At 39.7% G+C, this 22,594-nt stretch overlaps 1 protein-coding gene across 1 annotated transcript in view; it reads right to left on the bottom strand.

Moving 5' to 3' along the window:
• Positions 1-22,594, bottom strand: part of LVRN (laeverin) — a 59,334-nt gene that overhangs the window by 28,971 nt on the left and 7,769 nt on the right. Inside the window, exons 2-6 of the mRNA XM_066274116.1 lie at positions 14,641-14,783; positions 12,983-13,122; positions 9,259-9,385; positions 5,427-5,581; positions 3,887-4,000 (exon numbers count right to left, since the gene is read on the bottom strand). Coding sequence (XP_066130213.1) covers positions 3,887-4,000; positions 5,427-5,581; positions 9,259-9,385; positions 12,983-13,122; positions 14,641-14,783 — 679 coding nt within the window. The remainder of the gene's footprint in view (positions 1-3,886; positions 4,001-5,426; positions 5,582-9,258; positions 9,386-12,982; positions 13,123-14,640; positions 14,784-22,594) is intronic.

Genomic DNA, 22,594 nt, shown 5'->3' with positions numbered 1-22,594 from the left:
AAGTGTTGGTGAAGATGTGGTAAAAAAAGAAACCCTTATGCACTGTTAATGAGAATGCAGACTGGTGCAGCCACTGTGGAAAACAGTATAAAGGCTTCTCAATAAATTAAAAATAGAACTGTCTTATGACCCAGTGATTCCAATTCTGGGTATATATCCAAAAAAAAAAAGCCAAGACACTAATTTGAAAGAAGATATGCACCCCTGATTCACTGCAGCATTATTTACAGTAGCCAAGATCTGGAAGTAGCCCAAGTGCCCATCAGTAGATGAGTGGATAAAAAAGTAGTGGTACATATATACAATAGAATATTACTCAGCCATAAAAAAGAATGAAATCTTACCATCTGCAACAGCATGGATAAACCTAGAGGGTATTACACTAAATGAAATAAGTCAGTCAAAGAAAGACAAATACCAGGTGGTTTCACTTATATGTGAAATAGCAAAATAGACAAATGAACAAAATCGAAAGTCTTATAGATAGAATAGACTGATGGTTGCCAAAGGGAAGGGAGGTTGGGCAACTGGGTGAAAAAGGTGAAGGGATCAAGAAGTACAAATTGGTAGCTACAAAGCAGTCACAAGGATATAAAGTACAGCATAGGGAATATAGTCAATGCTATTGTAATAACTGTGCATAGTGCCAGGCAGATACTGGAAATATTGGGTAAGAACACTTTGTAAAGTGTACGATTATCTAACCACTATGCTATACACCTGAAACGAATGTAATATTGAATGTAAACTGCGGATAAAAAAGAAAAGAAAAGAAAAATGAAGTAGAGGGTGAATCTAATTGTTTTATGGGAATAGAACTTTTTTCCTTATCCTTTAAGCACAGATGAATAGAGTGCATAGAAAGAACTTCTGAAGAAAACCAAGATTGACCAGATGTATAAAAGTTTATATATGAACAGAGTCATATATTACACAGACACACACACACATGCTAGCTCGTTGAGAACAAGAACACTCCCAGTGCTTCCTCTGCGTGGTACAGTGGTTAAAGGCATGGGCTTTACAGTCAGAGAAACCCGGAATTGAATCTCATCCTTGGTATTTAATGACTCTGAAACATTGAACAATTTACTTAGTGCTTCTGTGCTTGTTTCCTCAATTATAAAATTTAAAAAAAAGAAAAACAACTGGACTCAGATGATTTTTTTTGAGGATTGTGTAAAACTATGTGTACATAGAATTCACACTACCTAGCCCTTAATTCCTAAGTGCTCAGTTAATGGTAAATACCGTATTATTATTGTTACTGTCACTATTATACTCATCATCGGACTAAATCTAGACAACTGGTTATAACCACAGTTCTGTCCGAATGAGGAAAATGACCTTGGCAAGTCACTTGACCGATACAATGATGTCCGATCCAGGGGAGGAAGAACAGGGGCGCCACAGAGCAGCTGGACTGTGGGATGGTGGGCACTTTATAGTACGTCTGCAAAGAGTAGGCTGGGTGGTGTGGAACTAGGGCACTCAGAGGCTGCTACCTCGGTGCTTCCCAGAAACTATGATTTCTCAAACAGATGACAAAAAGATTTTTAAGTTTCTATGGGGCCAAGATAGATTTGTCCACTTTTTATTCTGCCAACTCTTTAATCAACAGAAACCAAATATTATTTACCTACCCTCATTATCCTTTCATTAAAGAAGAGAAATTTTTTTTAATAAATTTTTTTATTAATGTTAATGGGATGACATTAATAAATCAGGGTACATATATTCAAAGAAAACATGTCTAGGTTATCTTGTCATTAAATTATGTTGCATACCCCTCGCCCAGAGTCAGATTGTCCTCCGTCACCCTCTATCTAGTTTTCTCTGTGCCCCTCCCCCTCCCCTAACTCTCTCCCTCCCTCCCTCCTGCGTCCTCCCTCCCCCCACCCCTGGTAACCACCACACTTTTGTCCATGTCTAAGAAGAGAAATTTTACTACCAATTTAATAGAACATAATCTTACAATCTCCTTCAAAGTGAGTAAATTTAGCCTGTAAGGGAGATCTGACCAGTGGAGATCAACATTTCAAACCAGTAGGGAGAGGACAAAAGAGGCCAAGAAACCACCTGGGAAATAGTGGGAGGGGGGAGGAGAGTTGAGGGGGGAAGATGAGGGGAGAGATGAAGGGGAGGTGAGGGGGAGGTGAGGGGAGAGATGAAGGGGAGGTGAGGGGGAGGTGAGGGGAGAGATGAAGGGGAGGTGAGGGGGGAGGTGAGGGGGAGGTGAGGGGAGAGATGAAGGGGAGGTGAGGGGGAGGTGAGGGGAGAGATGAAGGGGAGGTGAGGGGGGAGGTGAGGGGGAGGTGAGGGGAGAGATGAAGGGGAGGTGAGGGGGGAGGTGAGGGGGAGGTGAGGGGAGAGATGAAGGGGAGGTGAGGGGGGAGGTGAGGGGGGAGGTGAGGGGAGAGATGAAGGGGAGGTGAGGGGGGAAGATGAGGGGAGAGATGAAGGGGAGGTGAGGGGGGAGGTGAGGGGAGAGATGAAGGGGAGGTGAGGGGGAGGTGAGGGGAGAGATGAAGGGGAGGTGAGGGGGGAGGTGAGGGGGAGGTGAGGGGAGGTGAGGGGGGAAGATGAGGGGAGAGATGAAGGGGTGAGGGGGGAAGATGAGGGGAGAGATGAAGGGGAGGTGAGGGGGGAGGTGAGGGGGAGGTGAGGGGAGAGATGAAGGGGAGGTGAGGGGGGAGGTGAGGGGGGAAGATGAGGGGAGAGATGAAGGGGAGGTGAGGGGGGAAGATGAGGGGAGAGATGAAGGGGAGGTGAGGGGGGAGGTGAGGGGAGAGATGAAGGGGAGGTGAGGGGGGAAGATGAGGGGAGAGATGAAGGGGAGGTGAGGGGGGAGGTGAGGGGAGAGATGAAGGGGAGGTGAGGGGGAGGTGAGGGGAGAGATGAAGGGGAGGTGAGGGGGGAGGTGAGGGGGAGGTGAGGGGAGGTGAGGGGGGAAGATGAGGGGAGAGATGAAGGGGTGAGGGGGGAAGATGAGGGGAGAGATGAAGGGGAGGTGAGGGGGGAGGTGAGGGGGAGGTGAGGGAGCAGCTGGCAAAGAGCAGCAGGAAGTGTGACCCTGAGCATCAAAGATGACGGGAGGCAGGAACAGAAGGGAAGAAAGGACCTCTGGCTTCATATAAAAAAGTGAGGTCTGTGTCAAAAGATATTAAATATAAACATTTAAACAACTAAATCAAATAAAATCAATTTGGCTTTATCATGACATTCTGAAAGCACTAACTACTCTAAAAAAATTATCAGAAATATACCTCATAGTTGAAATCATCAGACTTGCATAACCATAAGTTTATTTTTTCATATTACCACTTACTCAAAACAGCAAAATAATATCAGATATAATATGTAAATATCATCTAATATGATATATAATATCAGCTATATTATATGTAATATTATATATAACATTTATAACATAGAATATTACTTATTATTAAAGTCATAGACCACTGATTACAACTGCTTTAAAATTTAGGCTATGCTCAATAGGAATAACTGAAAACCTGAAATTTAACAATAGGAAAAGATTATATACATATACATTATAAGGTAATATAATAAAATACTAGGCAACCCTTAAAAACTTTCTTTTAAAAAATAATTAATAATTTGTGTTAATGCTTTTAATATAACATGAAATAGAAAAAGCATTATACATCTCTGTGTAATTCTCACTTTTACAAATATTTATAATAAGTAAAGGCTGGAAAAAGAAAATACATTAAAAAGATAACACTGATCATCTCTGGTATTGCAGATAATGTACTATTCCTTGTATTTTTCTGTATTTTACACATTTTCTACAATGACTATGCATTACTTTTATAAGTAGGAGAAAAAAATTATAAATATATTTAATAGACATACTTACTCTCGGGAGTTTAGGATTGAAGTAGCTAATTACTCCAAACTCAAAATAAGATGCAAAACCTTCATTGAGCCAAATGTTGTTCCACCAACTCATGGTAACCAAGTTTCCAAACCACTTTTGAAGATGGAAGAAAAAAGAGCTTTCTTAAATTTAACTTAGGTAACATTTATTGTCATTTCATGTTACATAAATATAGGGTCAAAAGCCAATTAAACTTTATTTGCTATCAATAAAACAGGACTACAAAAAGCATGTTGTTTTAACATGAAGAGATATCAGTGTTGTATTTCTCTGAAATAATTATTTCACATCCAATGATTGGAAGCATTTTTGTTTTAAAACTGTAATGTTCAAAAATAATGAAAGCTAGAGAAGCATTTCTTAAACTGTCCACTTTGCGCATAAGTTAATTAAAGCACAAGTTCTGAATGTTCACTAATAGCTAATTATAGCATCTTATACTCTAAATAGTCTACATTAGGATTTTGCTGTAAGCAGTTATGTTTTAAAAATATGATTTGATCTGTGCCATGTACAAATCACTCAAGTAATCACGTTCTACAAAATGGTCCAGCTATAATTATTTTTTATTCAAGCTTAACAGAAAGAAAGTGTCAAACAGATGATGAATAGAATCAGGAAAGAAAAACACAATAATTTCCAAAACCAACAAATCCACACCTTGGTATTTAACCAAATTCTTATAACAGCTGTGATGTACTAATAGTTAGCAGGCTGTATTCCAAAACAATGCATCACTTAGGATATAATAAAAAATGACACTTTGGATGGCTGATCAAAACTTGTGAAAGTATGAGTTAACTGTGTAACAGGGTGTTTGCTATTCAATTCCAGTAAATCACTCTTTCTCAAAATTTCTTATGGATTCATATAACAAGATAATTTCATAGTTTAGATGATCTCTTGAGAGACTTGTATTAATGGAGTCAAGGTCAAAAGGCACATGTAAGAATTCCCATAAAATCAAATAACTAAATTTCCCAAATCACAACATGAAAGTCATATAATTCTGATGAAATGAGTCTTTGCTTACGTCACCTTTGGGGATGCAGCTGAAGGATTAACGACCATTCATCTTACTGACACTAACATATTGCCTATATCCCTTTAACTTCTCTCCAAAAAAATATAGTTTATAACAATCTACTGATGAAATGTGGATATCTTTCAGTGACCTTTTACAATGTACCTTATTTTGAGATGGCATGAAGATATATAATCATAACTATGCTTGGCTTATTTTTCCTGAAGAGAACTTTGTGGAGCAAAGTTAATCTTTGGATGAAAATACCTGACTCTCCAATGGACTGTAAGGTCTCATCACTATGACCCATCACCAGTTGTTCAAATCCACCCAGGATCCGATCACACAGAGCCTTCCTTGTTTTTCTCATTGTCTCATTTTTTCAAATAAATTTTTAAATTTTGGTATACTGCAGGTTTTTTTAATTGTTTTTGTTTTTGGTAGAGCAGCTGGAGAACATCGTGTGAAATAAGAAAAAAACATTTTACCACATGCCTGATGTCCGATCTCGTGGGAGACAATTTGGGAAATCAACGTCTTTTTTTCTGTTAGTTGATCATCTGGTTGTAGCAACAATAATGACTCATCGAATATCAATAGTCCCCAATTTTCCATTGCACGGTTGTCAAAAGTAGGCAAGGCAATTATATCTAAGTGGATTTAAATGAAGGGGAAAAAAAGAATCATCTCTTCCCCCACAAAAAATTGAGATTTCCAGTTATAAATATCTCAAAGTTAAATCATACAATTACTCAAAGAAAATGCAAGTGAGTATGAATACTCTGAGAGAAGACTTTAAAGACAAATACTAAAGGCAGAAGCCAGGAAATAAATTGTTTTGACTATATAAAAATCAAAAACTTTTGACAAAGGACTTGTTTCTAAAATATACAAAGATCTCTTAAAAGTCAACAATAAGCAAATGAACAACTTTATAAATTTGGCAAAAGATCAAAACAGACACTCCACTCAAGATATATACAAATAAAAAATAAGCATATGAAAAGATGTTCAACATAACATGTCATTAGGAAATTGCCAATTAAAATAATAATGAAACAAGAATAACAATGAGATACAACTACACACCTATTAGGATGGCAAAAATCCAAAACACAACACTAAATGCTAGAGAAGATTTGAAACAACAGGAATCCTCATTCATTGCTGGTGGATATGCAAAAGGGCACAACTACTCTGCAAAAAGTTTGGTGGTTTCTGATAAAGCTTAACAGGCTGACCAGACAGTCTAGCAACTGAACTCCTAGGTGCTACCCAAACGAGTTGAAAATTTATGTCCATGCAAAAATTTGCACGCAAATGAGTATTGCCTCTTTATTTGTAATTGCCAAAACTGAGAAGGAATCAAGATGTCCTTCAATTTGTGAATGGATAAACAAACTGTGGGACATCCATACAATGGTATATTATTCAGTGATAAAAAGAAATGATCTATCATGGTATGAAAGGGCATAGAGAAACCTTAAATGTATATTACTAGGTGAATGAAGCTAGTCTAAAAAAGCTACACATGGTATAATTCCAACTATACATCATTACAGAAAAGGCAAAGCTATAGAGACAGTAATAGGATCAGTGGTTTTCAGGAACTTTGGGGAGGGGGCAGAATGAATAGGTGGAACACAATGGATATTTATGGTAGTGAAACTATTTTGTATAATAGTATAATAGTGTATATAAGTATTATACATTTGTCAAAACTCATAGAACTGTACAACACAGAGTGAACCCTACTGTAAACTATGGACTCTAGTTAATAAGAAAGTATCAATATTAGTTCATTATTTATAATAAATTATCCCACTAATGCAAGCTGTTAATAGAAGGAACTGGGGGCAGAGTGGGTGGGAGGAAAAAGAGGTATAGGAGAACGCTCTAAAAAATAAAGTCTATTTAAAATTAAATATTTTAGTTTACTAAACGACACCATAAACAAATTTGAAAGGCAAACCAGAAAGTGAGAAAAGTATTTGCTGCATATATCACAACTAGACAATATTTTTCAGTAAAGAACTGTGACAAATCAAAAACATATGAACAATTCACTAAAGAATTCAAACAACCAAAATCTTATTTAAAACGTTCTAAAATGTTCCTCTTTCTCTAAAATCAATACAATAAACATTTTTTATAAATAATTTTTTAAAAATATTCTACTTCTTTAGTTATCAAAAACAAAAATTAAAACAATGATATAACTTAATCTTTCAAATGTATGAGAAGCTGAATAATTAGCAGTGGTTAACATTAATATTAATAATTAGCTATAAAAGAACTGACACCTGGCCAACTAGTGAAGGTGTGAACTGGTGCTGTCCTTCCGGAGCAATCTGATAAAATACTTCATCACCCTTAGAAATATTCCCACCATTTGACTAAATTATTCAACTTTTGGAATATATACTAAGACAAACGGCACAGGTATTCATAAACATTTCTTTACAAGGGTGTTCTTTAGTGTTTTGAAAGTAGCCTACTAAAAGTGGTAGAAGCAGTCCAAATGCTCAACCATGGAGGAGTAAATAAAGTATTTTATCAAATTGATATGTAGGTATTCTATGTATTAAAAATGACAATAAAAAGGAATATTTTGTTATCTAGATCATGTTGCTATATATATTTAAAAAACCCAAAACATTCAAAGAACAATGTCAACTCTATATCGCCATCTTTATCAAAAACAAAGAAACGCCTGACCAGGCAGTGGCGCAGTGGATAGAGCATTGGACTGGGACGCGGCGGACCCAGGTTTGAAACCACGAGGTCGCTGGCTTGAGCAAAGGGTCATTGGCTCTGCTGGAGCCCCCTGGTCAAAGCACATATGAGAAAGCAATCAATGAACAACTAAGGAGTTGCAACAAGAGCCACAATTGAAGAATTGATGCTTCCCATCTCTCTCCCTTCCTGTCCGTCTGTCCCTAGCTGTTCCTCTCTCTGATTCTCTCTCTGTCTCTGTCAAAAAAAAAAACAAAAAACAAAACAAAAAACAAGCAAATACAGAGAAAGACAGAGACCCAGACTAAGACAGGCTCTGGGCTACACTGCACGAGTCAGCCGTGGGTAGCTCTGTGCGGGAGCATTACAGTAGATTTTTCTTCTCTTTTTTGTGTTTTCCCCTATTTTTCCAAATGTTCTACAGTGTGATCACTTATTACTTTTATAACTAGAAGAACAATAAAAGTGTTTTAACTTATTTTGCTAATAGAAGAAATATCATTCTTATAATCCATGCTACACCTGCCTAGTGTCTGTTCTGCGCTGTGCTATGTTCAACAATTTAAGTTGACTTTACACCTGGTTGAAGTTGACAGTATGTAGTAAAGTGTGCACCTGGGTCATTACGTAGCCTCCACAGAGAATGCTCTATTACCTTGGGACAAATTTAGTCGACCTAGCCTAGGTTTCCCATTCTTCTAACCTTCCTTTTCCTCCCCCCACTCCTATCCCACCCACCAATCCATGTCAGAGAAACGAAACACATTTACTGAAACCCTCACCTGAAAGAGAAAAAAAAACATTGAACAACTTTCTCAGTTGAGTGGCTCATATAATTTTAAGGACATACGGTATAGATCTACAAGAGATAAAATGTTTACATATTTCCTCAAGGATATTATATTCACGCATGATTCCAATTTTACATAAGTAAAATTCACAGATGGGACCCTGAAATTCTAATCCAATGACTTGCATCTAAAGAATATATTTTTTAAGGCTATGGCTGGGTTGTTCAGTGGTAGAGCATCATTCCGTCACGCCAAGGTTGTGTATTCTATCCAGGGTCAGAGCACGTACGAGAAGCAATCAATGAGTGCACAACTAAATGGAACAATGGGTTGATGCGCATCTCTCTCTCTCTATCTCTGTCTTCCCTGGCCCACCCTCTTCAAATCAATGGGAAAAATTTTTTTAAAAAGAGTATTTTTTTTAAAAACCAACAAAACCTTACTAAAGGGAACTGGAGTAACTCATGCAGACCTGCTGAAAGAACACTGAATTGCACACTTGCATTATGAGAGAAAAGGACAGCATGCAAGACAGAAGGCAGCTCTGGAGGATGTGAGGCTGCTAGTGAGTTTCCAGGAGGGACTGGAAGCCTGAGAGCTCTCCAAATGCCCACTGGGCACACAGCCCCACACAGAAAGAATAGACCGGCCTCTGTGTGCTCGGGAGGAGATGGAACCAACTCCCAAACAGCAGCTAAATGGTGACAATGGGTCCTTGAAGGCTCGTCTGGATGCACTTAACCTCAACTTAGAGCCCCCATAATCGGAAATCAACTGCACCAAAAGGGATGATGACTCACCTGTTTTTGGAAGCGGGTAACTAATATTAAATAAATCTTCCAGAAAAGAGAAGATGGGGCCTGTGATGTTCAAAGCAAAGTCTGCATTTCCATTTGCAATGTCATCTTTCCGGGCCCAGATGCGTATCTAAATCAAAACAAGTACACTGTGATTAGGAAGCAGTTGTGATATTGGAAAATGACAACCTGCTTGCTCCAATACTCTGATACTATAGAGGAGGGGTAGTCAACCTTTTTATACCTACCGCCCACTTTTGTATCTCTGTTAGTAGTAAAATTTTCTAATCGCCCACCGGTTCCACAGTAATGGTGATTTATAAAGTAAGGAAGTAATTTTACTTTTTAAAATTTATAAAGCAGAGTTACAGCAAGTTAAAGCATATAATAATAATTACTTACCAAGTACTTTATGTTGGATTTTTGCTAAGTTTGGCAGAATAAACCTTTATAAAACAACTTACTATAGTTAAATCTATCTTATTATTTATACTTTGGTTGCTCCACTACTGCCCACCATGAAAGCTGGAACGCCCACTAGTGGGCGGTAGGGACCAGGTTGACGGCCACTGATCTAGAACCAGTCACACTTTTTCCAAAGAAACTACATAATAAAATATTTAAATGTATCTGCGCACTGAGAAAAGCCAAGAAGGCTCCTTACTAAGTTGTAAACAGTGGCTCCCCCAGAAATTGTTTTAATCTTTTGCAATAACATGGGTAACTACTGTAATTTAAAAACAACCTGTTTCTTCTCCCACAGAAAATGAAGAATCTATGTTAGAGTAAATGGGTACCTTGGACCCTCACTTCTCTGTTCTGGACATATTTCCAATGTTCAAAAACAGAATTGTGCAGTTAGTGAGGGTTATACCATACGGCACATGTTAAATCTGAATCATACCAATTTTAAATGGTTTGTTAACAAAAACATTAATAGTCCCATCTTATTCTCAAAATGTGGAATACGGTTAATTTCCCTAATTTTAAAAAGTTCATCAAAAGTCTTGATTTTGCAGTTGTTGATGCAAGTAAATTATGTTCTCTGTCTATGGCTCCTCCACTTTAGTAGGTAAAAAGAAGTCTCTGCCATGTTTTGTTAGTTTAGGGTAACCGTGTTGTTGTTTGGGCAATTGGAAGCTATTTGCATGACTTTGGTGACCACTGTAATTTGCTGTCATTTTAAACCTTTATTATTATCTTAATATGAAATTATTTTATACCCCCGAACAATGCCATCCAACCACCTTTTACTGGAATTGCCAGTATTAACGCTAAAGAACATGTATGAAACTCAATAACCCTGGAACAGAAGTTAGAAGGAGATGAGGGAATTAAAATAATTGCCACAATGTGAGTACATTTGAGAAAGAGCTCTCTGCAAAACATTAGAGAAAATGCTAAGGAAATAAAAAAAACAGCACAACAATATTTACAGACTATTACACTCTAAGGACACATTCACTTTACTTTGTTTTAATTACTGCTAGAAAAATTTGTTTTGAATTATGAGAATTTTGAACTATGCGAGAACTTGGGGAATGCTCCTCTTTCCCAAACATGTTTTGGAAGCCTCCTGCGTGGGTCCTCTCATTCCTGCCAACCTTTCCCTTGCTGCAAATGTCTCACTGTCCTGGGAAAGAGGGGCCCCGGACTCAGCCCTGCTCTAAGTGAATTTACCCTCCCCAACTCTAGTTCTAATTGCTGAGGTGCAGGAAGACTGCTAAACCAAAGCCCACACTACTGGGTAGGAAGGAAGAATAGTTTCCTCTCCCCGCATGCAAGATAATAAATGCATTTTAATTCATTTGATTATTTGGAAAATAATGACGATAGCAATTAAAGCCTGAATGTTCATTTTCAGTTTGTAAAGCTCCTCCCATAAACTACCATTCTATATGACAAAAGGCAGGCAAATAGTGGAGATTTCAAGCTGGGTGGAAGGGGTGAAGGGCTCCTGGTCGGGTAGCAAGGAGCATTTGGAGATGCAGCCATAAAGTTCCTTTAAAATCACACCAGTCCACCAGTGTGCTCTTGTGGTCCTCCTGAGACACAGGGACCTCAGCGTCTGAAAGACAGGAATACCCTTACACATGCCCATGTGTGCTAAATTCTACTCAGAATGTGCTATTCCCTTCCTGGTTCTGTGTTTCCTATGTTTACCCTCATGCCATACATTAATTACAATTTCAATTTCACTAAGTTTTCTCCTACTTGATGAGCAATTTTTCTATAGTCTGCACGCCATTCCAAGAACGTGTTCTAGTTCTCCCATAGAGTAGATGGTAGACTTCTTCATTTCGTGGAGCTGAGCCTTAGCCAAATGCAACATTCCACTGATAAACTCATCCCAAATTTCAATTTTCTGGCTAAAAACGTTACTTTCTTAGGCATGTTCCATTTCCTCTTTGCTTCCAAGACAGCTGGCTTTCTTTGCAGGATGATCTTTTTGCTAAGAAACAGATTTAATCCTGGTATAAGAACTGTTCACTGTGCAGTAGCAGGGAGAGCAACAAGCCGCCTGAGATGTGGATGCTGACAGACCAGAGCACTCCGGGTTCCTCCTGAGCTCGGGCCCCACTCCCTCTTGCCGGGCACAAAGCACATGCTTTCAACCCATGCCTTGGTAAATTTATCAACGTATATGTCACGAACGTTTGACTTGGCCAATGTTACATGTGTGAATATCAAGGATTTACCAGTGATGGTTCAAGGGGAGAAATCAGGCTGGAGCCAACCGCTGAAGAGGATAACAAGCCGTTGTTTGCCTCTAGCACAATATTTTTAATTCATCATCAGGTTAGGAGTGCAGGAGTGACCTGGAGTGATTCTCCTCCCCCCCCCCCCGCCCCCATTACAGACTTGGTTCATCCACAGCTTCCTTGTCTCCACAAGTAGGAGACAAAGGAGGAACCTGGAAGATCTTGGGCTCATGAGAGGGCCTCAGCCAGCTTGGAGGTCTGGTCTTCCTCAGCCCTGTGGGGTCAATCTGACCAAAAAGAACTCAGACAAGAGCCGAGGGGCCTTGCTTACCTCCACATTCCAGCACAGGGAGTGAACCAGTTTACAAAGTACTGGCACACCAATCTGGATATTTTCCTAAAGGCTTATTATGTAATGAGGATATAATTGGGTGAAAACTAGGTATTTCAGGACAGAGCAGCTACTTTATACAGCTCCGGGGAAGTGTTGCATGTCCCAGCGCTGAGGAAGTCCGCAGCCCCGCCTTTCAATCGGGAAAGTGTTTAGCGCGCATGCACCATTTCAGGTGCAGTGGGTGTTCCCGGCTCGTGTCTGCTTTGGTTGTTCGGGGCTCGTGCCACATTGGTTCCTAGACATTTTGGGTATCACTTAGCATCAAGGCCGCATTAACATCGTAGGCGAGGTAGACAACAGATAAACCTGCGCTAGGACATCAACTTTCCCTTATTCTCACTTGTCCTCTGAAAGACAGCAACAACTTGGGAAGAGGGGGCTCAGAATCTGCCCTGCGTGGACTTCACGTGCGGCCTTCCATGGAAACCCTCTACAGTGCTGCAGCAGGAACCGCTGTGTCTCATTCTTCAAAGCCACACTAAGGGCTGTAAAAGGGCTTAGAAAAAGTTGGAGTGAGAACTAGGAAGTGGGGCTGGGATATGTAGTCACAAGGCATGGATGCAGGAAGAAGGGATGAACAATCTGCAGCCACTGCAAACGTACCCCTACCTGGAGAACGTTCCTCACTCACCTCCTTGCCCCTTTCAGTTCTGCTGACGTGGTCATAGTCACATACAGCAAATGCAGCTAAATAAGTCGGCATGTGGGGTGTGGTGTAAAAGGTGGTAACAGTCCATTTGTTTCCATTCGCATCTTCTTCTTCAGACTGACCTGGAAATATTTATTTTAGTCCAAATCACTATAAACCTAAGCAATGATGTTTACCTTTAAATTAACTTATCAAGTTGACTATCACCTGGATACTTCTTCCCAACTACTCCTTATAGTTGAGCAGTTTGGATTTCTCTGCCCCTAAGCTGTCAAAAGCACATTAGAAAGATCTAAGGACAGCACCTTGGTCCTGAATTTTAGGTTGAGTAACACAGTCTTGACTGAGGGCCACATCCATGGGCATTGTATGTTAGGCCCACAGTCTGCCTCCTTTTTGAATCCACTTCTATCATTTCCTAGTCCAGCCCATTTCTCACAAGACTTAACCTAGAGTGTCCCAGGACCATGGTAGGTCAATAAGGTACAATTCTGCCAGTCTCAAGTTTCAGCAAGGTCTGCAGTGGAGGGAAACCGGGCCCTTGAAACCTGAAATCACAAATTGAAATGCCAGCGAGGGCCAGGTGCTTGGTGGGAAACAGACCGTGTGCACTGACTGGGGTGATGGAGACCAGGCAGCAGGGGAGCGCAGGCCCAGTCTGCAGCGGGCAGCCTCTCAGCTGTAACTATCACTGTCACGTAAGAACTGCGGGCCAGGTGTGATTAGATCTTTTAAGTTTTCGAAGAAGTAAGAATTTTAATTTTTATTAGAAATCTCTGAATTTCTAAAAGTTAAATACGAATTTAATCCAAAGAAAAGAGTCATGTGTGTCAAATAAAACACCTCTTTCTACCAGATGCAGACGAAGTTCACTAGGTTATTATCACTTATGATCAATACTGGATGCCTAAACCAGTGGGCAGTCAGGTTGCTAATGCATAAGAACGGTATAATGTCCCCAGCTTCTAATACAAAAAGAAACAGGATTCAAGACAGGGAAACAACTTAGTGTCTTTTGATAGGTGATTGGATAAAGAAGTTGTCGTACATGTATATATGATGGACTACTGCTCAACCACAAGAAGTGATGAAATATTGCCATCTGAGACAACATGGATGGATCTTGAGCATATCATGCTAAGTGGAATAAGTCAGACAGAAAAGGGTAAGAACTGTGTGATTTTATTCATACATGGGGTATAAAACAGAAAGCAACAAATAAAAATCAAAACAAACAAGAACTCATAGACAGAGACAACACTATGATGATTAGCAGAGGGGAAGAGGGCGAGGGGGGTGAAGAGGGTAAAGGGGGTCAAATACACGCTGACAGAAGGAGACTAGACTTTGGGCCGTGAGCACACAATGTAGTAAAAAGATGATGTATTATAGAATTGTACACCTGAAGCTTATATAATATTATTAACCAATGTTACCCAATAAATTTAATTTTAAAAAAAGGAAACAAGATTTATCATCTCCAAGATGTGGGTACTGCCGCATACCCCATGTGACTGCTCTCCCTAATTATAATATACTATCAACGCATTGCCAAGAAAAGCTATTGATTTAAAAACTATTACAGAGTTAAATAGATATATACATATATAATTTATCTATATGAGATGACAGATACTTACCCAGCTTCGGCATGTTGGAAAGAGCCACATAGCTTGGATGGTGAATAACTGTAATATTGAAAGTTGCCTTCAGAGCTGGTTCATCAAAACAAGGGAAAACATTCCTGGCAAATGTTGGTTCCATCTGAGATGCTAACAGGGCCCTAAAATACATTTTTTGGGGAAAAAAATCTATTTATTTTTATCTCAAACCAGTGGAAGAGAAAAAAATACCGACGGATTATGGCTTATAATTACATGTAGGAAGGAGCTAGACTGTTTTGCCCTCATCTTCCTTGCTGCCTTCCCCATAACACACACACACACACACACACACACACACACACACACACACACACTCCAATCCTCACAAGACCTAAAATACAAAATAACTATTTAATTTTCAACCACAAAATAATATTTACCTCATTACATCATATGCCTTTAAAACCTTTTACAAACAAAATAGGAACAAATACAACCAATATGCAATGCCAGAATTTTGAAAACCAAGTAATTTTAAAAATAAGATTACTATGTTAAGAATGGTGTATTGCTTTTATCTTCCATTGAAATGAAATCAGTTGAAAAATGTCTACATTTTTATCTTTTGCTCACATGTTTCCTCTTCTTGGTTGAAAACTTACAGCATGTTTTATTTTGCACATGCTTGGGGGTAAGTGCCAACAGAATAAAACAACTTGCATTTGACTTTTTGAATGATCCCATATATGGATGGGTAAATTGATCAAGTCCATGCTGCTCTTTTCCCCAATCTCCATGGAAAAATAACAGAAGGTGACATTGTCCCACTGTGCACTAGTGATTTTAGAGAAAAGCTTAGAGACAAGAGTACCCTGAGCGAACAAGGAGATTGTCAGGTTCGCCCTCTGTAAAAACTGCCAGAGTCTGACAGGAGATGAGTTCTACCAAACCATTTTTCCTCAAATTAAACCTGTAGTCTCATGATCCCATTTTCCTAGAATCTCTGGCAGGGGAACCTGTTTTTAGATGACAATCATAAAGACGAAATTCCTTTTTCCTCTTCAGGTCCTGAGACTTAATGTCTCAGAAGCATTTACTGTTGCTTCAGGCCCAGTTCTTAGACAAATAAAAGGTGAGTTCAACAAAGATATGTTGAGAGAGCACATCCCATCTAGCACCTATCCCTGAGATTCCTCCTCTACCGTGATAAGGCCCTGGCTCACACAGAAATTCACACAGCATTAGGAAGGACACACGGAACAGCTGGCATGTTCAAAAGCTTCTCACAGTCAGCTAATTTGATGTGTCACCTCACTGTGACAAAAAGACAATTTTCTTTCTTTCTTTCTTTCTTTCTTTCTTTCTTTCTTTCTTTCTTTCTTTCTTTTTAAATTTTTTTGTATTTTTCTGAAGCTGGAAACAGGGAGAGACAGTCAGACAGACTCCCGCATGCGCCTGACCGGGATCCACCCAGCACGCCCACCAGAGGCGAAGCTCTGTCCACCAGGGGGTGATGCTCTACCCCTCTGGGGTGTCGCTCTGTCGCGACCAGAGCCACTCTAGCGCCTGGGGCAGAGGCCAAGGAGCCATCCCCAGCGCCCGGGCCATCTTTGCTCCAATGGAGCCTTGGCTGCGGGAAGGGAAGAGAGAGACAGAGAGGAAGGAGGGGGGGGGTAGAGAAGCAAATGGGCGCTTCTCCTATGTGCCCTGGCCAGGAATCGAACCCGGGTCCCCCGCACGCCAGGCCGACGCTCTACCTCTGAGCCAACCGGCCAGGGCCAAAAGACTATTTTCAATAAGCCTATTTTGCCCTATTTGCTTTTTCCTCACTTTATTGAACTCTTGCTAGCATGGACTGGAATTAGGCCTCCAGGCTCTGACCCTAGCAACTTTCTCGTCAAGACTTCGCTCCATCCACTACCAACTGAGCAATCCTGAACAAGAAGCCTTAGCATTCTTGCTAAGCCTCAGTCTCCCCATCTAAAAAAATAATGATGTCATCTATTTTTGTTCTTTGAGATTTCATATTATTAGTGACTAAATTTACCAACAAATGACCTTTGAATTAGTCTATATTCCTTCCAATCTCACAAATTGTTCTTGATATAAATGAACTACAGGAGAATTCAAGGAACAAGAAGTTGTAAGGTGGAAGTGGAAGGCTGGAAATCACTAATTACAAATGCATTTTAAAAGTTTCCAGAGGTCACAGTTGACCACAAACTGAATATGAACCATGTCTGTTTCCCCAATAAATTTTAAACTACCAAAAGTTAGGGGTTAAGTGATTTTCCTTTTGTATCATTTATATCACTTGGCAAAAATATGGTTCATAGCAATTGAATTAGTGTTTTCTCAGCTTTGACAGGACTATAAAATAAAGGCAGCTTGATATTAGTATGTACAAAGACTACGAAGTATTTTTTGCAGAGTTTTTACACTGGCATTTGTCTGTTTCCCAGCATTGGCTGCTAACTTTACAAAGGGTGAGCTAAAGCAGAGAAGACGGAAACAACTGAAAATCCTGTGGAAAAAATAGTGAGCAGGAAATTCAGCCACCTGAGTCCTTGCTCAGGATCTGCAGGATAAACACACAAGTGTAACTTTGGGAAAGTGGCTAAACTCTTTGGGCATCCCTTTATATAAAATACATAGATAGAACTAGATGATCTCTTAAGTCCACTTAGAGCTCTAAAACTGATTCTAATAGGGTTAAAGATATCCAGTGGGATGAAAGCAAAGAGCCCATGAGGTCATCCAGGTTTGGGAAAAATTGTCCCCTAAGAGTTCATGCAGAAGCTTCAGATCAAGAGCTCTCTGAAATTGCAGGACGTGTTGTACTAACAGCGATATATTAGCATGAAAAGGTGTCATGTAGAGTCAAAAAGCACATCAAATGCATGCTTATATATTTGGAAGGCCTACAAATGCCTATTGTTTGTATAACAGAAACTATAGAAAGTAAAGCTGCATAACATCTCCGTTGCTGCCATGATTTCACAAGCGTATAAATCTCAAGGAGGTTGCAAGGTGGGGAAGAGGGAGAAAGTCAAACTCTCTCAGGAAATGAGAAACTTTGACGCTCAGCAAAATGCAGTACAGGTTTACAAAGGCTAACAGACACATAGAGTCCCCACTTTGAGAAATCAAACATTAAGCAAGTGCCTTTCAACTTCGTGAGTCAGGTTTCCAGAGAAGTGAAATTAAAGAAACTCTTGGATTTTACTCAACTATTTCTCTCCCTGTTATTATACAAACAAACAAAATGGGAAAAATTCCTACAATAGTCTTTCTGGCTCTCAATATCAACTGCAAAGGTCAGAGCCAACCAGAACACATATGATCTGGTTATGCCACATCTGGGGACCAAAGGCTGGTATTTATTTCTCTTCTCTCTGCTTTGGACTCAAGCAACCCTGTAAGGATATCCTGGCCTCAGAAAATAGAACCATCCACCACCCTCTCCTCCCCTCAAACCTCACTGAAACATGCTATTATGGTGCCTATAAAGTCTGAGTTTAGAGTGCTCAGCTGGTGAGGGAGTTAATTTAGGAGAATTTGTCTCCTAACAGCTCAGTACTGCAAAGCCACTCTCTTTCCTGACCTCTTGTGTAGTCAGAGAATTATGGACTCACCACTTTCTCGTGCTGGAAAAGGTCTTAGTGGTAAAGACCACTTGATGCCCCTGGGGATAAATCTACTACCATATAAAAATATCCACTCAGTAAGGCATTTCATTTGAAATTATTTTATGAACTCCATATGCCTACAACTCTCGTTAACAAGTGCTAAATAATATAGCTGGTCAAAGATTAAATAAGACTCTTTGGAGAATTGTCTCCAATTTTTATTTTTTTATTTTTTTTTACACAACACACTCAGAAATCAAAATATTTAGTAAAGACAGATATTATACCACTGGACTGTGGTTCAAGGATTGGCTCATGAATCATGTTTGTTTATTACTTGTGTAATAGGATCTTAAAACTGAAGTTTCCACCAGGCAACAAAACATAATACAGTCTGTAGATGTAAAATTCCAAAGAAAGGTGCCAAACCATGTTATGAAGATTTTCAAAGTAAACGGTCTCAAAAACCTGTGGACTCTTCTTGGACTTCTCAGCTATATTTAGGACAGAAAAGAAGTGTCAGGAAATGGAGACAAAAAGATCAGAGGAAAGATTTCTTGGTGGGGGGGAGGTGGGCATTATTTTGCCAAGCCCTCCTGCTCTCAGGGAGCTGGGTGGGGCGCGGTGGGGGTGCAGCCATCTAACCCTGAGCTAAGGGCTGAAGGTTCCTCAGGGAGCAGCAAATGTGTTTCCTGAGCCTGAGATTTAGAGGCTAGTGCCCAGCTGACTCTTGAAAAAGTTCAAGTTGACACTAGCTGGCATCTGACTCCTACCAGGTGGGGATCTGAAAGGCAAGAGAACTGACTGCTTTGGAAGCAGAAGCAGAGGAGGGCTGCTGCCTGGGGACCCACGTCAGCCTTGGGCAAGGGATGGATGGCCCTGAGACACAGAATGAGCCAATGTGGGGACTCTCTTGGGTTCTGTCCAATAGAGCCACCTGGAGGAGCTTAGAGATGCTCTAGTCAATGTCTAGGGGCTAAGAAAGGAGTCACAAGTGACCATAAGAACAGAAAAATAAGAAAAACATCCTACAGGGTCAAGGGAATTGCAGGAGAAAGGAAAACAGTGAGAAAAGTCTTAAGGGTCCAGGAAAATGACATCTCAGGGAATAAAGGCATCTGTTAGACTCAAGTGAGATTAAATAAGAGTGCTGGTTCAACTAACACTGCCCTCTGTGCCCCACTCCCTGTCTCCCCCAGTCCCGCTGGACCCAGTGGGGTTGAGACAGCAGCTCTCAAGATGGAAGGGGAGAACTAGAAATATGAGGCGGAGAAATGCAAGGACCACTGTCCCCAACCTCACTGAAGGTTTCCATCCTGAAATCAGCCCAAACTTGGAGAACTGAGGGTGGAGGGAGAAAGAGGGAGATTTTGTAGTAAATTAAGTTCAAAGTTTTAATATCACATAGGACTAAATTTTCTAATTTCTGTATCTGGATAGTGTTTGTGACTTAGTGACCACAGATCATCTGCCACCTAAGAATGAACAGGAGAATATAGGCGACTAGAGTATTCATGTGGAGGCAGGAGAGATTACTAAAGAGATTAAAAAGTAAAAGGACAGTGAAAGAAACATGGCAGCATTTTATGGAACCATGAGGTATGCTTTGCCAATATGCTGGAAACCTTGGTTTTAAAAAGAGACAGGATCTAAATCTTTCATGAGCAAAACTATCTCACAGAGAAAACTGCTCAGCCACATGAAATGTATGGGTGCAATATCTCTACAGGATAACAAAATGATTCTTTTCTCTGTGATACCAACAACATCATGTGCCTGGCTCTTGAGTTCACTGACCTTGTTTTGAGACTTCTCAATTCTTTCCTAATATTACTCACATTTCTCCCTATGTGTCATACCCTGAAGACTGTGCCAGATTTCCTAGCATAAACAGTGACTGGGAAGCAGTCTTTCAATTCTTTGTGTACTCTTTCTACACCTGCACGAATTGATTGATTTTGATCATGCCGTTCTCACCTTAATTTGTGTCAAATAAAGATTCAAGTTTTCTCTAGCCATTTCACACTAGCAAGCTGTTCTTGCTTCTTTGCTCCTGAAGGTGACAAGTTTGAGGTGTGGCTCACATTTTCTCCAGAATTCTCCTCCATGGGACTTTGATTGATCTCCTACCCTCGCTGGGCCTCCTTCTCTTCCCAATCATACTTCCCCATTCTCCAGTTGGTTTTTTCCTAAGGATACTTCCTAAGAAATTACTTTCACAAGAAAATCTGTCTCAAAGTCACACCGTCAGAAGAAGAAGAGTGAAAAGTAAAGATACTTGTTTTGTCTATATGTCCTTCTATCTCTCTTCCTAGTCTTCCTCCCCTAACAAAAACTTAGGGGACAAGTAGGCTGATTCAGTATTCAAAAATCAATTAATACAAAACACCATATTAATAGACAAAAGAAGGAAAATCACAAATAAAATTAAATATATGTAAATGTAACAAAAAGATATAGGATAGTATGCTAGAAATTATAAAATGATAAACTAAATCAAAGGTCTAAATAAATGGATAGACATTCTGTATTCATGGATTGAAAAATTCAACATAGTAAAGAAAGGCAGAAAAAGAGTGGAAAAAAGAGGAACAAAGAACATGAGCAACAAAGAGAAAAGATAATGAACAGAGTAGATATTAATTCAACTACATCAATACCAATAACACGAATGCAAGCAGGGACATCACTACAGATCCCATGGATATTAAAAGGATAATAAGGAGGAGGGTGTAGGGGAGATAAATGGCGATGGATGAAGACCTGACTTGGAAGGGGGGAACACACAATACAGTGGACAGAGATGTGTTGCAGAATCGGGCACCTGAAATGTGCATACTTATGTTAATCAGTATCACCCCAATATATTCAATTAAAATTAAATAAGTGATAAAGATAACAAGGAATACTATGTAATATACTGTGCACACAAATCTGACAGTCTAGATGAAATGGATCAATTCCTTCAAAGACATAATCTGGCAAAATTTACATAAGAAAAAAATAGATGATCTGAATAGGCCCATATCTATTAAAGAAATTAAATCAATAATTAATAATTATTGTTAAATAGAGTGTCTCAGGTACCTTGCAACAAACAGAACTGGGAAAACGAGGACCTCGGGCCCAGGGTGACCTTTCCTCCCCCCAGCATATCACTGGTTCTGCCGTTCAGACCCTCCCTGACCTTACCTCCCCTAGCAGGTTGCTAGTCGTGAAGGTTAGACCCCTTAAAGGGGGAAGGGAGATAGGGGCCAGATAATAGCCTTTAAGCATTAAACCCCCAGGAAAATATGGTTCTCATCCACATCAAAAACATCAGCCCCAGGCCTAGAAAAGCAGCAAAATCAAACAAGCTACACCATGGCTGTCTCAGGACCAGATACATTGATTAGCAACCCTGCTCTGGCACTGACCAATCAGTGGAGGCCAAGACCCTGAAAGAACACACCTGGAAAGCTGATGACTATTATACTGAGATCTTCTGCACTGATCTCGCCTTAAAATCTCCACCCATAAAAGCCCTTAAGAAGGAGGACCTAGGACAGAAAATGAGCTCCCTCTCCCTCTGCAGTGGCTGCCAGTCTTTCTCTCACCCACCTCTTCCCCACCAGGTGGGTTTTCCCTGCATCTTTTTTTCCTAAGCTCAAAAGGCCCTACTTTTGCCTCTGTACCTTGTTTCCTAAAGTGTATTTCTGCTACTTCTGTGACTTTCTAAATAAACTTTATCTTATAAAAATAATTAATAATCTTCAAATAATTATTAATAATTAATGATCTTCCAAGACAAAAATACCAGGCCCAGTTGGGTGTACTGGTGAATTCTACCAAACATTTAAAGGAGAAATAATACCAATTCTCTACAATCTCAGAGGATAGAAGCAGAGGGAATACTCTTACTTAGTCTATGAAGCCAGCATTAATTACCTTAATACCAAATCCAGACAAAGACATTACAAGAAAATAAAAATATAGACCAGTATCTCTCATAAACAAAGATGTAAGAATTCTCAACAAAATAGTAGCAAATTTAGTTTAACATATATAAAAAGAATTATACACCACAGCCAAATGGGATTTAGCACAGGTATGCAAGACTGGTTCAACATCTGAAAATCAATTAATAAAATCCATCACATCACCAACAGAAACCCTAAGGTAAACTATGAACTTTGAGTAATTATGTCAATATAGGTTCCTCCTTGGTAAACAAAGAAAAAAGACCCTTCTGATGAGTGACATGATAGTGGTGAAGGCCATGCATATATGAAGGTAAGGGCTATATGAGAAACCTCTGTACTTCTCTCTCAGTTTTGTTGTACACTTAAAACTGCTCTAAAAGATAGTCATAAAACAAAGAA

The sequence above is a fragment of the Saccopteryx bilineata genome, chromosome 4 (genome assembly GCF_036850765.1).
Source record: "Saccopteryx bilineata isolate mSacBil1 chromosome 4, mSacBil1_pri_phased_curated, whole genome shotgun sequence".
Classification (NCBI taxonomy): domain Eukaryota; kingdom Metazoa; phylum Chordata; class Mammalia; order Chiroptera; family Emballonuridae; genus Saccopteryx; species Saccopteryx bilineata.
The sequence above is the reverse complement of the archived record's forward strand: the minus strand, read 5'-3'. Positions and strand labels throughout refer to the sequence as shown.